The following is an 18301-nucleotide window of genomic DNA, read 5'->3' as shown; positions in this document are numbered from 1 at the left end:
TGCAGAAGAAATTTTGAGTGTGCATAGTGTACTTTAGTTTAAATATTAGGTAATAAAAAAAGATTATAAAATTGAATGTTCTCTGGGGATGCAGCACATTGTCTTTGGCATACATTTTACTTCTGCCTTTTTGGGTACATTATTTCTGTATAGTTCTCTTTTTAGATGGAAAATAATTAGGTTTAATGGTAACATTTTCCTTGGTGGTTCGTGGACCATTTCTGTTACAATTTTTTTCCATGCTGTTTTTTGCAGTAATGCAAATAGTTGTAATTTCTGGGTTTTTCTCTCCAGCATTTAGTAGTGGCCTATGAAATACTGTCTGAGGTACTCTTGACAAGTGAAAGGGTTACTATACTTAGTGCAAAGTTAGTGTAAAAATAGTGCATAAATTTATCAAAAAACTCAACTTTTTATCTGTGATAATGTACAAGAAATGAGTTTTCCTTTAAAAAGAATTGTGATGACATCCTGCTTTTCTGTTACAGCTGCAGGTGGTTATGAGTTTATAAAGAATTACCTTTTTTTTTCAGAGACACGATGATGGGACACATGAGGGACACTAACTTGTTATGGATTTAATGACATTTGTTCTGTGTAGTCTGGCTGGTGTTGATATCATCTGTTTGTTGTATTCATTTTTTTTCCTAGGCATGTGACTGGAGATGTATATAAAACCTTCAGACAGATTATTTTCTCAAGTAGGGAATGTTTTATTCTCTCTTGTCCTTACCTGGTGTATGTAGATGAATAGGAGTCAATATTTGCTAATATTGTCTAGCAAAACCTGCAGAAGCATTTCTGACTTCACCTTGACCTAAGACACTTTTCTTATATTGACACTTTTTTTTCTTACATTCAATCTAGGTTCTGGTTATGACATGTCATGTTGCTTTGACTGTTTTGAGAAATGAGTATTTATCCCTGTCAAATATTAATCTTCTGGTGTTTGATGAGTGCCATCTTGCAATCCAGGATCACCCCTACCGTGAAATTATGAAGGTGGGTTTCCATTGCATGAATGTTCAAATACTTGGTTGAGGAGGAGAAGTCTGGTGAGAGTGCTGGAGAAGTGGGAACTATTTAAGGCAGCTTTTGCTACCAGGTTAAAATATCAGCGGAATCATATTTTAGCAAGTTCTGGGACTGTGAAATTACTGTAATGAATTAAGACTTCAGCGATATTATGAGATAGAAAATAGTATATTTACTGTATTTTACAGTGGAGATTAAAGAAAAATCTGGCATTAACAGAGAAGAGAAGCTAAATTTATGGAATGAGGAGAATTTTTCAAATTCAATGGTAAAATACTTGGGTTTGGGAATGGGATGCATTGGTTTTTATTGTTTTTAAAATACTGATTTCTAAAGATGCTTGTGGGGCTCTTTTGGGATATTCTTGGCTCCATGTGGTATTTGGCTTATACAATGCGAGAAACCTGTATAATGTCTTTCTAAATCTTTCTTCAAGTTTAACCAGAGAATGTGTCTTGCAGTTTTTTAGATGATACTTTAGTTTTTACATGGTGTGGAAATATTATGGTGGATGTGTTGTAAATGTGGCAAAGCTATTCTGTGCAATGCTAACTGTTTATTTCTTTGTATTTTTCCACGTTGTAAATATTTGCCTTTAAAGATGATTGCTGTTAAGTTTCTAGTTTGACTTCCAGTGTTTGTTTCCTTTTCCAACACCTACTATTGAAATACTAGTTTCAAACTAAGCATCTAAGTTTTCAGTCTGTTAGCTTGATGGTAGATTTGCAATAACTAAGGTATTCATTCTGTTTTACTTCACAGATCTGTGAGGAGTATCCATCATGTCCTCGAATCTTGGGATTAACAGCTTCCATTTTAAATGGGAAATGTGATCCTACTGAGTTAGAGGAGAAGATCCAGAAACTGGAGAAAATTTTAAAGAGCAATGCTGAAACTGCAACTGATTTGGTGGTCTTAGACAGGTATGTTGTACAATTACGGCTATTAAATTGATGCCTGTGTTTTCATTTTGGGTAGAGGAATAAACCAGCAGAAATATTTCCTCTTTTAAAATGCAGGAAAGTTTGTATGTATGTGATGCCGTTACTTCTATTTGGGGTGGGGACGGAATGTTAAATGGGTTTTTGAGTAAACAGTGTTGAAGTACATCTTTCCTTAAAGTTGGGTCAAAGGCTGATTGGCCTTGATATTCAGAGATTTTCTGTAGTTGTTAAAAAAACCAAACCAAAACAGACCCAACAAAACAACTAAAAAAACCCCACCCCAAAATCAAAACAAACAAAAAAACCCTAACCAACCAAAAAAACCCCACCAAACTAGCCTAAAAAATTCATATTATACAATACATTTCTGAACTTGTAAAATGCACCGTCTTATGTTTGGAGAGTAACTGGTTCATGTTCAGTGTATGCCATAATGTTGTTATTTAGTTTAGAAAAATGTTGCAATATCCACACTGCAAGATGTTCTCAATGCCAGAAAAGTTGTCTCCTTTTTTTTTTTTCCCCCACTCTCCCAAATGAGTCACCTGGGTTTAGAGGTTGATGAAAGACAGAGGGAGATGTGAGGAAGCAGTAAAAACAATACCAAAGTAGCAGAGCTACTTACAGAATGTAGAGTTCTGTGAATGATGTTTATTTGTAGAGGAAAATTGATGTGAAATGATTCATATGTAGCCTGTTGTCTTGCATCAGATGTACTGTGTTGTATGAACTGATTTTCAGACAAAGTCAAAGATGATTATTTCATATTCAGGAACAGGTGTTTTGTGGGTGTGTTTTTTAAATGCATTTTTCTGAACTTGTGTGAACCATTTGCTTTTAAGAATTTCTTGCTCATAGCTCTGCCATTCAAGAAGAGTAATTACTTGTGTAAGTGCATATATAGAGACCAAAATTGGCACTATGTGGATTGTGTTTGGCATATCCAAAAAGCATGATTTGGAAAACCAAAAGTGAAGATGGTGCTCAAATAAATTCAATTTGCTTTGCCTTAAATTGTCCAATATCTGAAATGAAGATAGTGATATTAACCTCCTTTTTAGGGAGTGTATTAGAAAGAACAGTATTTTAGAATGAAGTGTTTGAGTTGTGGAGGGTTTTTTACTTCATTTAACTGTGTAACTATTCATCATTATTAATTCATGGTGGGAGAGTCAATGTACTTGAATACACTTAATGTTGCTGTTATTTGCTGTATAACCTTAACAGGCTGAAATAGCTCTGACTTTCAGAAGCTGTGTTTAACTTGATCTTTGCCCTCAATTAAGATATACTTCTCAGCCATGTGAGATTGTTGTAGACTGTGGACCATATACTGACAAAAGTGGGTTGTATGGAAGATTATTAAAGGAATTGGATGAAGCACTTGCTTTTCTAAATGACTGCAACATATCTGTACATTCAAAAGAAAGAGATTCTACCTTAATTTCTAAGCAGGTAAGGACATTAAGCTATGTGAAAAACCTGGGGAATAGAAATCTTACTACTGTTTCTCCTTGCCGTGTATGTTACATTACTGAAACTTTCTAAGCTAGCCGTCCTAGACTATCTGAGCAAAAAGACTTCTGATTTTTGTTCTTAATAACAGTGCAGGTCTTTACACAAATGAGTGGGGCTTGAACGACAACCATTAATTAGAACTTCATCTAGTTTGAGATTCAGATTTGCTTAAGGCAGTAAAATAATTCTGCACCCTGACGTTGTGGGTCCTTATTCCTGAAGTCAAGAATTTGACATCCTTGTGATCTCCCATGACCTTTGAATAATTCAGTACGGAAGAGGAAGTAATGCCTCAGGAATTATTTGAAAAAACTGTACCCAGGTGTATTAAAAGATGATAAAGAATTCAGGAAAAAATTCCAGCCATAGATCTACGATTTCTACAATTTATCTTAGAACAATATTGGACTAGTGCCACACCTTGCTGGAATGGAATTTGAACCTTAGGCTTGCCCCTAACTTTGTATGTGTTTGTTGTCATGTCAGATGGCAGAGTAGAACCCAGAAAGCAGTGGTGCATTGAGCAGGCACCTGTCACATGTGGGGTCCAGGCAGTTGCTTTTTCCTCTTGGGCTTTGTGGTTTGGAATTGCCTCCTGAGGTACAACTATGTAGATACGTATAAGTCTTTGTTTAACAAGAAGTTGGTAGTGAGTCACATTTCTATAATAATTTATGAGTAAGTTGGAGAATGTATTTCTTTCTTCAGCCCAAAGTATTCCAGTTTCCTTTAACATTCTTAGAAAGCCAGCACTCTGATGCTGTCCAGAAAAAGGTTATTTGGGCTAAAGTTAAGGACGATACATAAGACAGCCTATCACAGGTGCATGGGAAAAGGAAGTCCTGGTTACTTTTGTGCTAAATTTAGAATGTAATGGGCTGAAATATATAAGGAATGCTGGTAGCTGGGGACAGTTGTCAGGATTTGCATAGTCCCAAAGAGTGGATTAACTGCTATGCTTCTAATGCACGTAACCTTCTGTGCTTGATTTCTCATCCAGTAGCTCTCCAAGAAGATGGAGGCACCCATATTAAGAAAAAGAAATCAATTTTCAAACTGAGGTGCCTTTTGTCTTGGCACTGGAGAGCATCAAGCCTCTGCATGCAGTTACAATTAATTTACATAAATTTTGCCCTTAATTAAGTCTTACAGCTGACAAACTTAAGGGAAGATAGTGTGAAGATGATAACCTGTTCTTCACTTCCCCCCAGAAGGGAAGAAGGAAGAGAAATTAAAGCAGCAACTGAAAACTGTATTCTTCTGACTGTTGTTACAGTTCTATCGTAGTTCTTCTGTTGTAATAGTAAATCCAAATCCTGAGTCTTTTTAATAGTATTATCAATGTACCTCATTTGTGGATTCCTAGTTTATTGTTTGACCACTTGACTCTTCAGGTGGAAACAACTTGCCATCAGATAAGATGTTGATGGTACTCAAGTGCCTATGCTGTGTTGTCTGAGTAAGATGTAGTTCTCTGTTTTTCCTATTCCACCCACACATACAAACCCCTAATTTTTTGCCTTGGAGAGGCTAGTCTTGCTAAGATCTCGCTAGGGCCATTGGTTATATAGTTTTGAAACCGTGGCAAGTATCAGTAACAAATAAAGTAAAAATGCCCAGTAAAGTGTTTATTTTATTAGTTCTCTGTTAAATATAAGGGATAATAACTTCTGCTTTATTTATCTAGCTGCCTCGAAGTATTCTCCTTTTTAGTATAATTATCTTAAGGTAAATTTCAAATACAATTCCACAAAATTGTAAAATACCCTTTTAACTTGTTTTTTTGAGATTCAGAAATGTACAAAGTTTGGTTGTAGTAATTGAGGGGGGAGGGGGAAACTTGCTCTTTTACAAACACCAAAGCTCCCAAGGTCATCTAAATAGCAAAAGCAGACTTCTAAATATTTTTATAATAGAGCCATTATCATAATCCTTACAAAGATTGCTATATGAGAAACAAGATCCCATTCTTAAATGAATAAATAGTTCATGAATGTACTATCTGAACTGATATTTGAATTCATGTGTTGTAGATATTGTCAGACTGTCGAGCTGTGTTGGTTGTTCTGGGACCCTGGTGTGCAGATAAGGTAGCTGGGATGATGGTGAGAGAGCTACAGAAGTATATCAAACACGAACAAGAGGAGCTGCACAGGAAATTTTTATTGTTTACAGACACTTTCCTAAGGAAAATACATGCACTCTGTGAAGAGCACTTCTCGCCTGCCTCACTTGACCTGAAATTTGTAACCCCAAAAGTAATAAAGCTGCTTGAAATCTTGCGCAAATATAAACCATATGAACGGCAGCAGTTTGAAAGTGTTGAATGGTATAACAATAGGAATCAGGATAATTACGTATCTTGGAGTGATTCTGAAGATGATGATGAGGATGAAGAAATTGAGGAGAAAGAGAAGCCAGAGACTAATTTCCCATCTCCCTTTACTAATATTTTGTGTGGAATTATTTTTGTGGAAAGAAGATACACAGCAGTTGTTCTAAATAGGTAAAGCTTTTTATTTAAAAAAAAGAAAAAAAAAAAAAAGGCAGACTCAGCTGCCAGCACATGATTGTTAATATAATGAATATAGAGGAGGTTGTCTTGTATTTTCAGAACTTTATTTTAAAGTTGGTTCAAGAGATCATACTGGATCTGTGTAAAGAATAACACACAAAAAAAAAAATTCAGGCTATGTATATATGGAGTGGATGGGAAGAGCATGCATCTTTGAAAATTTTACTCAAGGGCATGTTTTGGGCCCGAGTTTGTAATTTGATTCCTGTAGAAGGCACAATGTGAAATACTGCATTTAACCTGTAAAATAGCCATATACTGATTTGTGTTAATCAGTCTTTAAATTTATGTTTGCAATGGGTGCTGGAAACATCTCTAACCTACTGAGTGCAATACTTCTGGAAATTTTACCGTTACCTTGCTAAATCACATTATCATATGATCCAAGTCTACAGAAAATCAAATTTGCCCTTGCACAAATATCTCTTAAAATTTACCAGTGCTACTGTAGCAGTTGGTGTTTTTAAAACACCTATTCAGTCAAACACTAAGCGCTTTCTTACAGTCTCTACTAAGAAAAATACAAACCCTGGAGTATTTGCCAGTATATACTATGCAGTACTCTAGTTCCTTATTAGTTCTTATTCCTGAACGTGATCCACGTTAGTTATACATAACACTTAATTGTTAAATCCTATTTGTCACAAACCATAAATGACATCTGATTTATTCACCTATCTTGATTTGGGGTTTTTGGTTGGTTTTTTTGATAGTGTGATAAATGTCCTGTGCAGTTTGGTTTTTGCATTCTGGATACCTTGGAATCTGACTCTTCTGTTGTTACCTTTTTGCTTGAGTCAGTAGTTTGAGTGTATAATATATTCTTTGATCTGCAGACTTGCCAGTATGTTTTTTTTGAACTTCATATTTTTTCTTTACCTTTTTTTGCATTTTTAAATATGTTTACATAAATGTGCAATATGAGGCAAACTAAGCCATTCAGTGAAATGAACATGTTCTGTTAATAACCTCTGAAGCAATAACATTAACAGATTCTGATAAATTTTTGCTGAACTGAAATGAGTATTTCATTATCCTATAGGGATTGAACAGAATTGTGAACATTTTTTTTCTTCTAAATTATGAATGTGATTTAAATTATATTCTGTGCATTCTTGTAGACTGATTTATACACTATACTATATCCTAACTGCTGTTGAACCTGACAGAATATGATGTCTAGATGAAATAGGTAACCGAATTCTGCCATCTTTAAGTTTTAGGCACCTTTGGTACAAGTTATTGGCAGCAAAGAGTAAAACTATATGTAACTTTTCACTTCTGAAAGTTAGGTAGCAGATTCTCAAAATGCTCCTTTACCTCATGTAACACACCTGGTCTTAAAATACCTGGATGATAAGCAGACCTGAGCTGTTGGAATTAAGACTGAAAGCTCTCAGTGGAGAACCTCACTGCAGGCTGACTTCAGTTGAGTGGATTTAGTTCAAGGGCCTCTGCTTGATTGTAGCTATACTTATGCTGCATATATAGGTGGAAAGACTGTCTCCTGAATTAGGAAGTCATGAGTGTTTGAATTAGTATATCAAAACCACTCAAGCTTCCGGTAATCCGGTATGGATTGTTATACAGAACTAAGTTAAAGCAGAAATACAATTTTTCTTAAACATATTTATTGTAGTATTTAGAGACTTAGAATCCCATTTTCTGAGGTCCATGATGACTAAGGAAGGCCAAAATTCATGGCATATGTTGTACTTTCTGGGAGAAATAGGTAAGAATTTTCTCTGAAGCAGTGATCTCTTTCTTTAAAGAACTTTAGCAACAGCCACTGCACATACTGTAAATACTACAAATTAGAAAAAAACAAAAAAACCCACACCAAACTTATTCTTTGATCGTTATTATTACAAAGAACTGATGAAGTGGCTGACTTACTGGGTTTTTTTGGTGTTGAGTTCAGGTGCCTATAAGCTTTTCGGAAGAGAAAACGTTTTCTAAAGCCCAGTTTCCTTCCATTTTCATTGCAGTGCCTTTCAACTCCCTTAGAGAGGGGTCTGAAAGCAGAAGTTTTTTTATCTGTTTGAAAAACAACACCTGTTACCTACCTCTAATAATACTTTTTTAAGCACAAAGTTGAAGTCTTGAATGTTTCTTAAGAACTTGCCAAAGATGTACACAGTGAAATGTTTGTTCAGATGTTTTTAATTGTTTAATTCTGTAATAAGTGAGATACAGTAAGAATGTTTGAGATGCTTAGTAGGTACTCAGACTGAAGCTGTATGACTTGACAGAAATACCATGTGGAAAAATAAATATAAAAAAATAATGAGGATTTTTTGTCCAATTATTAACCGATATTTCCTTAGTATGTCTGTCTCAAGAGCCTAGACTGCATACAGAAACGTGAATCCGTTCAGCCTTGAACTAACAAATACGCATTTTAGTACAGGAGGATCCTTCTAGTCTGTTTCCATAAATATAGCAAGCAATTTGCCCCTTTCCCATTCTCTTGCCTATACTCCCTGTCCATTCCAGTTTTAACAGACTGCAAAGGAAGTCAGTCTTCAAGGTGTGCTGTGTTCCCATAAATCTTGTTAAAAACAGCAACCAGGTAAAGGTGAGAGACTTCAGTAGTTTTCCAAGGGTAGAAAGGGCAGGGAGAACGTCACCATTTTCCATCTGGTTTGGCAGTAGCTTGCGGGGCAGGCGGTAGGCACATAGCTGGGGACTGGCACAGCACCCATCTTCTTATATGTGAGACAGAACTGCTAGAGATGTAATTGAGAAAGGTTTGAATTACTGTTGGAGGTATACAGAGGCAGGCTGTCCTTTGGATATGAAGAGCACGATGGATGTACTGTGAGCAGAGTGATACTGGGATGGCTATAGCAAGACATGCAAGGGATGTAATTTTTTGTATATGATCCCTTGATTTTTATTGGCTCTGCTGCTCCAAAACCTGTTAGGGTTGAGAAATCCCAGGTTCTATCCATGCTGAGAACAGATTAACTAAGGATGCTACAGCATACTTCAATTACACAATGTAGTTATGCTTTTAAATCCATAAATGACTAGTTCTAGATTCAGTGCATTATTTATATAAGCTGTCTTCTACCTTGTGAAATTAAAACTGCAGAAGCCAGCCTTTTCTGCTTCTGTAACCTAAAGAAGGACAGGGCAGTAAGAACATGGATGATCCTCACCTCCCTGTTCAGTTTTCCTTTTAAAGAATCAGATTAAATCCTCCAATTGTAGATACATTTGGGTTAATTTCAAATATAGTAAACATCTCACTGGGTAAGCTGAGCATTGCTCTTTAGAAAGGCAGGTCAGCATTTTGTTATTAGTATGCCTGAACAGATTATGTATTTTAATATCAAGGAGAATAAAAATCTATGTTTTAACCTAAAAATTAACATACTTTGAGGGAGCAGTTACAAGTCTTTCTGTTAAAATCAGTCATAATTTACAGAAAATGAGATTAATTAAAGTGATTGTGAGTAGGGTGCCTTAACAACAGGAAACCTTAGAGTAATAGATTGGTTTCAAATTATCTGGTTTTACCATGATAGACCTGAAATGTGTGTGATGCATGCTGTGTATGTATGCAGTCTGTCTTTTATTATCCTTACAGAGGTTTTCACTAGGAGTAGTGTTTTTAGAGAAGACTAAGGTCAGTTTATGTGTTAGCATGGCTTAATTGTCATGCTTCCATTTTTTTCTTTTAACATAGGTCTTGCAAACAAAAGATTGTATTCCATTTTCTGAGTTGTGTGGCTTCTAAAAATGCATGTAATATTTTTAGGTTGATAAAAGAAGCTGGGAAGCAAGATCCAGAACTGGCTTACATCAGTAGCAATTTTATAACTGGACATGGCATTGGCAAGAACCAGCCCCGTAACAAGCAGATGGAAGTAGAATTCAGAAAGCAGGAAGAGGTAACTTCAAGAAAAATAATTGAAACTAGCAGTACCTTCAGAACCTTTTTTTTTTTTTGATGTGTGTGTCTTTAAAAACAAAACCCAACAGGCAGAGTCTGGAGCACAGCCATTGGAAGTTCAGGGAATACCCTTGGTTTAACAAATATGCATACTTATTGGAGACACAGATGTAAAATAAAAAAACCCAACAAACATGTTTGGAGACATTGGTATGTCATATTATACAAACAGAAATTAAAACTTCATGTAAAATCATGTTTGTGTCCAGTTAGATCATCAACCATCTAATTCTGCATTTGGGTTAGTAGCACAGTAATACTGTAAAGAAAATCAAGGTTTCTGACATTTTCAACAGTTAAGCTGGTTTTAATATTCATCTTTGCTAAAAGTGAATTTGGTAAGTCATTAAATGACGTAAATATAAAGCCCCATGATTTTGACCTCACTTAAAGCACGTGAATTATTTTGGAAGCAAATGCATTTATTCCTCACACCTGTCTGGGTTGTCCTTCTGACCTCCCCCCATCTCCTTCCCTACTGCCCTGCCCCTCAAAACCTTCCTTAGTGTTGTATGGTAAATAGCATAAAGATTGGAAGTACCAGCTCTAGAATGTGCTCCACCAGCCAAGGATTTTAGACTAGATGTCAGGAAGTATTTCTTTACAGAACGGGTTATTAGGCAGTGGAATGGATTGCCCAGGGAGGTGGTGGAGTCCCCATCCCTGGAGGTGTTTAAGAGTAGGGTCGACATAGCGCTGAGAGATATGGTGTAGATGGGAACTGGCAATGCTAGGTTAATGGTTGGACTAGATGATCTTCAAGGTCCTTTCCAACCTAGATGATTCTGTGATTCTGTGATGTTTCAACCTCAGAAATGGTTGACAAAGGTGTTGTCCTGAAAGCAGCTTTTTTTTTTTTTTATACTACAGCTGAAAAATTGTAAATTAATAGGTGGGATCCTCTCCATTTCTAGAGATGTACTAGCTTCTTGGACTCATGTAATTCCACATACCAGATTTGATTCCTAGAAATCTATCTGTTCTAATAAATAGACTTGCTGTGTTCCTGAAAAGATTTTTTTGTAATAGTTTTATATCTGCATATTTAGACAAGTTTTTAGAATGTCTGATCCACTCTCCTTATTTTTATTAGCTTTTGGTGAATCTAGTGATGGAAACAGATCTCAGACTAATCTCTCAAATTTGTCTCAATTACTTTTGCAGGTTCTTAGAAAATTTCGAGCACATGAGACCAACCTACTTATTGCTACTAGTATTGTAGAAGAGGGTGTTGACATACCAAAATGCAACTTGGTGGTGCGTTTTGATCTGCCCACAGAATACCGTTCCTATGTACAGTCAAAAGGAAGAGCTAGAGCACCAATTTCCAATTACATTATGTTAGCAGATACAGACAAAATCAAAAGTTTTGAAGAAGATCTTAAGACATACAAAGCAATTGAGAAGGTATGAGGTCAAAGAATTTTGCCTGGTTTTGTTAAATATATCCTAGTATTTTTTAAGAGAAAAATCTCTCATCACGTTCTGTTCTTGAAATGTTAAGATCCTCAGAAACAAATGCTCAAAATCTGTTGATACCAATGAAACTGATGCTGAACCCATTGTTGATGATGATGATGTATTTCCACCCTATGTGTTGAGGCCAGATGAGAACAGCCCAAGAGTTACTATTAACACTGCTATTGGACACATAAATAGGTAAGAGACATATTTACTTTTTACCCTGTGTTTGAATAAAAAATTTCTTAGACTGTCTTGCAACATGGAGGCATAGGCAGGGGCATTGTACACATTTCCTCTTAGAACTCTTATCAGAATCTTCTAAAGAAGGCAGTCACAGCTGTATGAAAGGTTAATTTGGTTTTTGTCTCTTTATCCTACAGAGGTTCTATCCCTGATAATAACTGTAGTGATATTGATTGCTGTTGAATTAAAAGCTACCCTGAAAACATGCAGTTTCAAAATGGGTAGTAAGATTATTTTTTTGTTTTTTTGCTCTTGACAAGCTAACTTTAAATAAATGAAGTGGCTTGTCAAAACTGTGGTAAGATCTTCCACTTCTAATATTCACATATGTAATAGCAATCTGTTGTTGTGTTTAAAAACAAAAGCATAGTGAATAAGCTGAACATAATACAAGTCCACAAGACAGGATAGTGTGCTTCTAAGGGAGCTAGCCAAATACCATCTTTGTAAGGCCATGGCAATTAGAGGAGGTCCTCAGTGACAGGAGAAGGTAAATGTTATGATACTTCAAAAAATGCAGGATCCAGGGAGCTACAGTCTGGTCAATTTTACCTTAGTCATATGGAATATTATGTATCAAGTCCTTATGGAAGCAATTTCCAGGCACGTAAAGGAAAAGGGGGTTGGCATCAGCCCGACCAGCCTTGTTGCCTTCTGTGTGATGAAGTAATTGACAGTAGAAAATCAGTGAATGTCATTTCCTTAAGTGAAGCTTTTGATGCAGTTGCCATAGTACCTTAGTAGCCAAATTCTTGAGATGCAGACCATTTTGGTGGACTGCCGAGTAAATAAAACCTGGCAAATCAGTCAGATTCGAAGGGTGTAACGGTAGATGGTTCAAAGAGCTGACAGCTGGTTATATGTGGCATTAGGAGGTCCAGTACAGTTTAACATCAGCACATTTGCATTTGACACAAAGTTGGGAGAGGGAGAAGTGAGTGCAGTGGAGGAGCCATAACAAATTGAAGGAATAGGATAACAGTAAACTCAGATTGAACAAAGACAAAATGCAAACTCTGGGACCTGAGGTGAAGCAGTCTTTTGCGTCATTACAACCTTGGAACCACCTTGCTGGAGACCAGCTTTGCGGTGAAGGACTTGGAGGTCTTCTGCTTGATAGTTAGTTGACTACAAGTCAGCAGTGTACCCTTGTAGTGCTCAGAATGACCTGAAATCATCTTGTGTAGTGTTTACACCAGTAAGGCAAGATTCCACTGAAATGTGTTTAGATTTCAATTTGCAGGTTTTGATGATTTGTAAAATGTTTTGTCAATTTAGGTACTGCGCTAGATTACCAAGTGATCCATTTACACACCTAGCTCCCAAGTGTAAAACCCGAGAACTACCTGATCATACGTTTTACTCTATTCTCTACCTGCCAATCAACTCACCTCTTCGAGCTTCAATTGTTGTAGGTATTTGGGGAAGGAAAAGCATGGAAATAAGTAAATATGTTGGTATAGATGTGTCTGTGCCATTTTGAGAATTAGTTTCGTTGTTATTAATGAAAATCACTTTTTCTTTTCCTGTATTGTGTTCTGTAACTGTCTTTAGATCACTGTTTGATTCCGTTATAATCTGTTTTCCAGCAGTTACTGTTTATTCTAAAGGCAAAAATATTTAGATATTCTTACCAGTGCTTGTTTTTTCACACATGTATGTATCAGTTGTAGCAAAATGTCCTTTATTGGTTTTGATCAACAGTATGTTGAATTCTTGTAATTTTGGCTTCTGTGGGAAAAGAGCATAAGCCTGAACATTTTCACAAAACTGTCATCAATATATTTTTGTTTTTAAAGTTTTGCTTACCTAATATGTTTGTGTTAAATTAAACTAATTAAACATTTATAATAAGTAATGTGCTAATCAAACAAAGTTTTTAAGACGTACTTAAATGTTTATAGGGTCCTCCAATGAGTTGTGCAAGACTGGCTGAGAGAGTTGTAGCTCTTATTTGCTGTGAAAAACTGCACAAAATTGGTAAGAACTGGAGAAGCAACACCTCTTTGGTAAAGAATATTCTATAATTGAGAAATTGAACATGGTACAGATGTTATGCATATACATGCATTTCTGCTCTAGCCATCTACTATAGCTTCCTTTCTCTTACCTTGTTTTGTGATATGATCATGTACTGACTAATTTAGCTTACACCTTATAAGCTAAAGTAAAGTTTTCCAGGGGAATCTTGTTACTTAACATATTTTGTCTTAAATAGCAAATGCAACGTTAATACAAGACACGGAGATTTGACATTGAATATACTTAATAAATGGGGAAGAGAGTCTTGTTCTCTAGATGTTGATTATACGTCAGGGACTACATCCTGCAGCCAAAAAATAACTTGTTTTTTTTAAAGTGAATTGTAACAAATTAAAATATAAAATATCCTAAATTTATTGTATTCTCTATCGTAAGTCATGTTCCAAAAATAGGACATTGTAGGATTACTTCAGCTGTCTTGTCTCTAATAAGTGTAATGGAGCATAATCTTTATTGTGGATTGTTTTAAAGAGAATTCTGTGTTATGGGTGCTTTGATGAAGTACAGAAGTATTTATGTCTTTTTTAAGGAAAAAAATTTGTAGGTCTGGGGTTTATATTTTTTTTTTTGCCTGAGTTAAACCTTTTTGATCACTGAATTCATACAAATAAATGTATCCAAGAATAACACCATGATGGCTCAACTCAGTGTTGAGAGTGCACATTCAACAGTAGTAATTTCCTTTTTAGAATGATACAGAAATATAACTTTCTTGGCATAACTCCATGTGAGTGATTTTTAAATGAGTATTTCAGTCACTGGTTGTTTTTTATGGGCAAAAAAGAGTTTATTTTTTCTTTATAGAATTTAATTTTTTAATTAAAATTTCAGAGGTTTTTACTATAAATAAGTATTTTTGCCAAAAATGCAACCTTTATCACTCTTTCCCCAAAGTTACACTTTCAGAGCCTTGCAGCAGTAAGTGTATTTTAAAAACTTAGGTGAGGTGTTTTCATGAGCAGCTATATCTACTGCATAGTATTTGAAGGAACCGAGATTTGGTTGCTCATAATGGTATTTCTTTCTACTCTTTTATAATATTCAGGTGAACTGGATGATCATTTGATGCCAGTTGGTAAAGAAACGGTTAAATATGAGGAGGAGCTTGATTTACATGATGAAGAAGAAACCAGTGTTCCAGGAAGGCCAGGCTCTACAAAAAGAAGACAGTGCTATCCTAAAGCTGTTAGTATCGCTTACTGCTGTCCACATCTCTGATCAAATGCTTTATGGACTGATCAGACAAAATTGCCAACTCCTAATCTTATCTGATAAGACTCTTTTACAACAAGGCTTGCATTTGCAGTGGAAATATTTTGCCGTTTTAACTGTATGGAAACTTGCACTATTACCTGAATGAGCTTATGGGACCATATGCTTTGGAAGCATGCCTGTAGTTCAAAGAATGTACACTTTCTGTAAAGCTTGTTGACTGTATTTGCCTAGTATAGAAATAACTGGGAGGAAGAATTCTCCTGCATTAATATTCTGTATATTTACCAGAGAACTTAAAGATTTTACTAGAGCAAAGGAAGAATTACTGGCTTTCTAGACAAATAATTGAAGATTGAAGGAGATGCCCAGGGGGTCAGAGTTACCTGCCAGGTGCTAAAGACAAAAATTTTTTTTTTTTTTTTAATTGGATGCTTGGTTTAGTTTGACTTTACTGGTTGAACACAGAATTTTGTAATTTTTGGTTTAAATCTAAGAATACCAAGTAAGTGTATTTTTAATATTTTTTTACTTTAGTTTTAAATATTATACTTAATATTTAAAATAAAGGGGATCACATAAGATACTTAGTGTAGCTCTGCATTGTTAAGTAACTTATCCATAGATCCGTTACAAGTTTCAGCCACATCATTTTGTAGAATTGTACTTAGTATTTATGGGGGAATGTCAAATACTTTAAAAGTAATAGAAAATGGAGAAAAGAAGCTTTGTCAGATTATTTTGCAACTATTCCAGAATCTTCCTTCTCCTGCAGTTTTTATAGGTTCTGTCTTAAGGTCCTTTGACTAGGACAGGTAACTCATTCAGTAGATTGCATAGCAGCTTCTGATAACCTTTGCATTTCACAGAGAAGCCCATAGCCTTTGATCACATGTAGGAATGTCAGCATATATGCCTACTGTAGTATGCTACAGTGCTGTGTTGTACGTTCATGTGCAGCGTCAGTTATGGTGATAGCTCTTAAGTAATTCCATTCTTGGCATCCTCCAAATGCCCCAGTTTGAAATAATTGGTTATTAGGAGAGCTTAGGAAAGGATGCCATGGCATCACAGAGTATATTACAGAGGGAACAACAGATGAGAACTTTTTTCTTGCAAGACTTCATAAATAGTTTGAATCTTTGCACAGTGTTTCTTGGTGCTTCTTGTTACAAGCACCTTTCTTAGTTCTCTTACCTCACTAGTGATTGTTGGAATAGGGATGACTCGTAAAATGCACAATTATGGTATCTTTCATTCAGAAGAGTTGATTTGTCAAATGATGCATCATTCTTTCTCAGTTGTTTTTTTAATGCAGAATCCAAGAATACTTTCCCTTGCTTTTGTACCAACTTTTCACATCTGGAAAAGAAGCTTTGGCAAATGTTGAAGGTCTACAGGATCCTCTTGGGCTTAATATAGCTATTAAACTTATAAGTAATTTTCCATTAAGCCAAGGCCATAGTTTTGCTACAGTGTAATTTTACAATCCAGGACTACATATGTTGCAATTTAGTTTTCAATAAACAGGAGGATGATTTTTGAGACCTACAAAGTAATGAACTCCTACCAAATAGAAAGCATGGTTTCTTAAGGTCTATGACAGATATGAGCAGCAGAGTTAAAAGTCTTGTGGCTGTTGTGAATATTTGCATCTGCAGGCTAGAATTGTTATTAGAAAACTTCTATAGTGTAGTGCCTGGGCAAAGGGTCATTGTATTGAATTTTGTTCTGTGTGTTTGTCCCAAGTATATAAAAAAAAATTTTTGATACTTAAACAGTTCTGCTTGGGAAAAGAGTCCGTGTTAATGAAGCTGTAAGTTCAGCCAACCTTACATGAAACTTGAATTACTGGGATTTTTTTCGTCTGCATGCACATTTTTTCTTTCCTTTTTTTTTTTCTTTTTCCCTTCTACTGTTAAGGTCCAAAGACCTTGGCCATAAAGCGTGCTCCACAGTTACTGGCTAAATACGGAAATTGGCATCAAAACTTCAGTTGTATTTATGGTGAAGTGCTGTCTGTGTTCTACAGTTAGTCTTGCATTTATAACACAGCGTGGATACAGAGGAAGTTTAGGGATGTAATGGAAATTGCCTCTTGGCAAACAAGAAGATCTGGGAGCGTTGTGCTCCCTTAATGTAAGTGTTTGGGCAGATCTCATGGCTGCCAGGCCAGACTGCTGACCAAACGTTTTTGGTTCAGAAAGAAAATGTTACTTAAGTCCAGATTTTTTTTTTTGATTCCTTGTTTTTAGCAATAACTTTCCAAATAAACGTGTGAAACCTTGTTGAAAGAATAATATTTAGGTGAATTTTGCTGATTTTTATCATGTTAATGTTTTTTTTCTTTTTTTGATTTTTAGATTCCAGAATGTTTGAGGGATAGTTATCCCAAACCTGAACAGCCATGTTACCTGTATGTAATAGGAATGGTGTTAACGACTCCTCTACCTGATGAGCTCAACTTCAGGAGACGAAAGCTATATCCTCCTGAAGATACAACAAGATGCTTTGGCATATTGACAGCCAAACCTATACCTCAGGTAGAATCTCACTTCTTTTCTTATTCTGCATGCCTTACAACCTGTCATTTTCCCTTATTCTCCACCCCCAGACTGAAGACTTGGAAATAACCATAAATGCTGCTTGTATCAAGTAGCCTCCAGAAATAAGCAATAATTATCCATCCAGTCCAGTCACCACTTCATTTTGTGTCTTTAGTGATGGAACACTCTGTTCTATTTTTGCCAAACTTTTGTTTTACAATTTTATTATTTTTCAGTGGCAAGTTCAAAACGCTCTTCCTTTTTTGTATGAGGTATGATAGGAGTGGTGTATCAGCTACAGAGATGGCCTGCAGCGCTACCTTATCTATATGAAAGCTATGGTTACGAGTCCTCTCAGCACTCTGATCTGCAGCAACAGAAAAACTAGGCCATATTAATTGAAATTAGCACTTCTTGCTTTGAAAATTTTTAATAGAAAGGCATTTTCTGTGGATGAGACTCAGCTGAGGAAGATTTCTTCAAATTATATTTTCATTGTCCACAGAAGAAAACCTTTCAGGACTATTGCTGGTTTTCACATTTGTTCCTCCATAATGGAAAAGACTTCCATTTTCACTTGATCTGATATAAAGAGAAGAGCTGTAAAACACAAGGAGAACTATTAAAAAAAAAAAGAAAAAAACCAAAAACGCCCCAACAAAAACCAAAACAAAACCAGTCATTCTTTAAGCCTTCAAAATCTCATCTATAGTTGAAGGTCATCAAAGGTAAAAATTCTGATTCGGTTTGCTGTGGGGTC

At 35.7% G+C, this 18301-nt stretch overlaps 1 protein-coding gene across 10 annotated transcripts in view; it reads left to right on the top strand.

Annotated features, from left to right (window-relative positions):
- Positions 1–18301, top strand: part of DICER1 (dicer 1, ribonuclease III) — a 66601-nt gene that overhangs the window by 26891 nt on the left and 21409 nt on the right. For 8 of the 10 annotated variants that reach the window (XM_074825025.1, XM_074825026.1, XM_074825031.1 and 5 more), the window contains 11 exons: positions 868–1002; positions 1798–1958; positions 3266–3434; positions 5531–6003; positions 9839–9971; positions 11198–11440; positions 11538–11692; positions 13019–13151; positions 13645–13720; positions 14829–14968; positions 17359–17538. In XM_074825025.1, the coding sequence (XP_074681126.1) occupies positions 868–1002; positions 1798–1958; positions 3266–3434; positions 5531–6003; positions 9839–9971; positions 11198–11440; positions 11538–11692; positions 13019–13151; positions 13645–13720; positions 14829–14968; positions 17359–17538 (1998 nt within the window). Of the gene's footprint in view, positions 1–867; positions 1003–1797; positions 1959–3265; positions 3435–5530; positions 6004–9838; positions 9972–11197; positions 11441–11537; positions 11693–13018; positions 13156–13644; positions 13750–14828; positions 14969–17358; positions 17539–18301 lie in introns of those variants that run through there. The other 2 variants (XM_074825034.1, XM_074825033.1) reach the window with 2 other exon arrangements.

The sequence above is a fragment of the Strix aluco genome, chromosome 4, assembly GCF_031877795.1.
Source record: "Strix aluco isolate bStrAlu1 chromosome 4, bStrAlu1.hap1, whole genome shotgun sequence".
Classification (NCBI taxonomy): Eukaryota; Metazoa; Chordata; class Aves; order Strigiformes; family Strigidae; genus Strix; species Strix aluco.
This window is presented reverse-complemented; position numbering and strand designations above follow the sequence as displayed.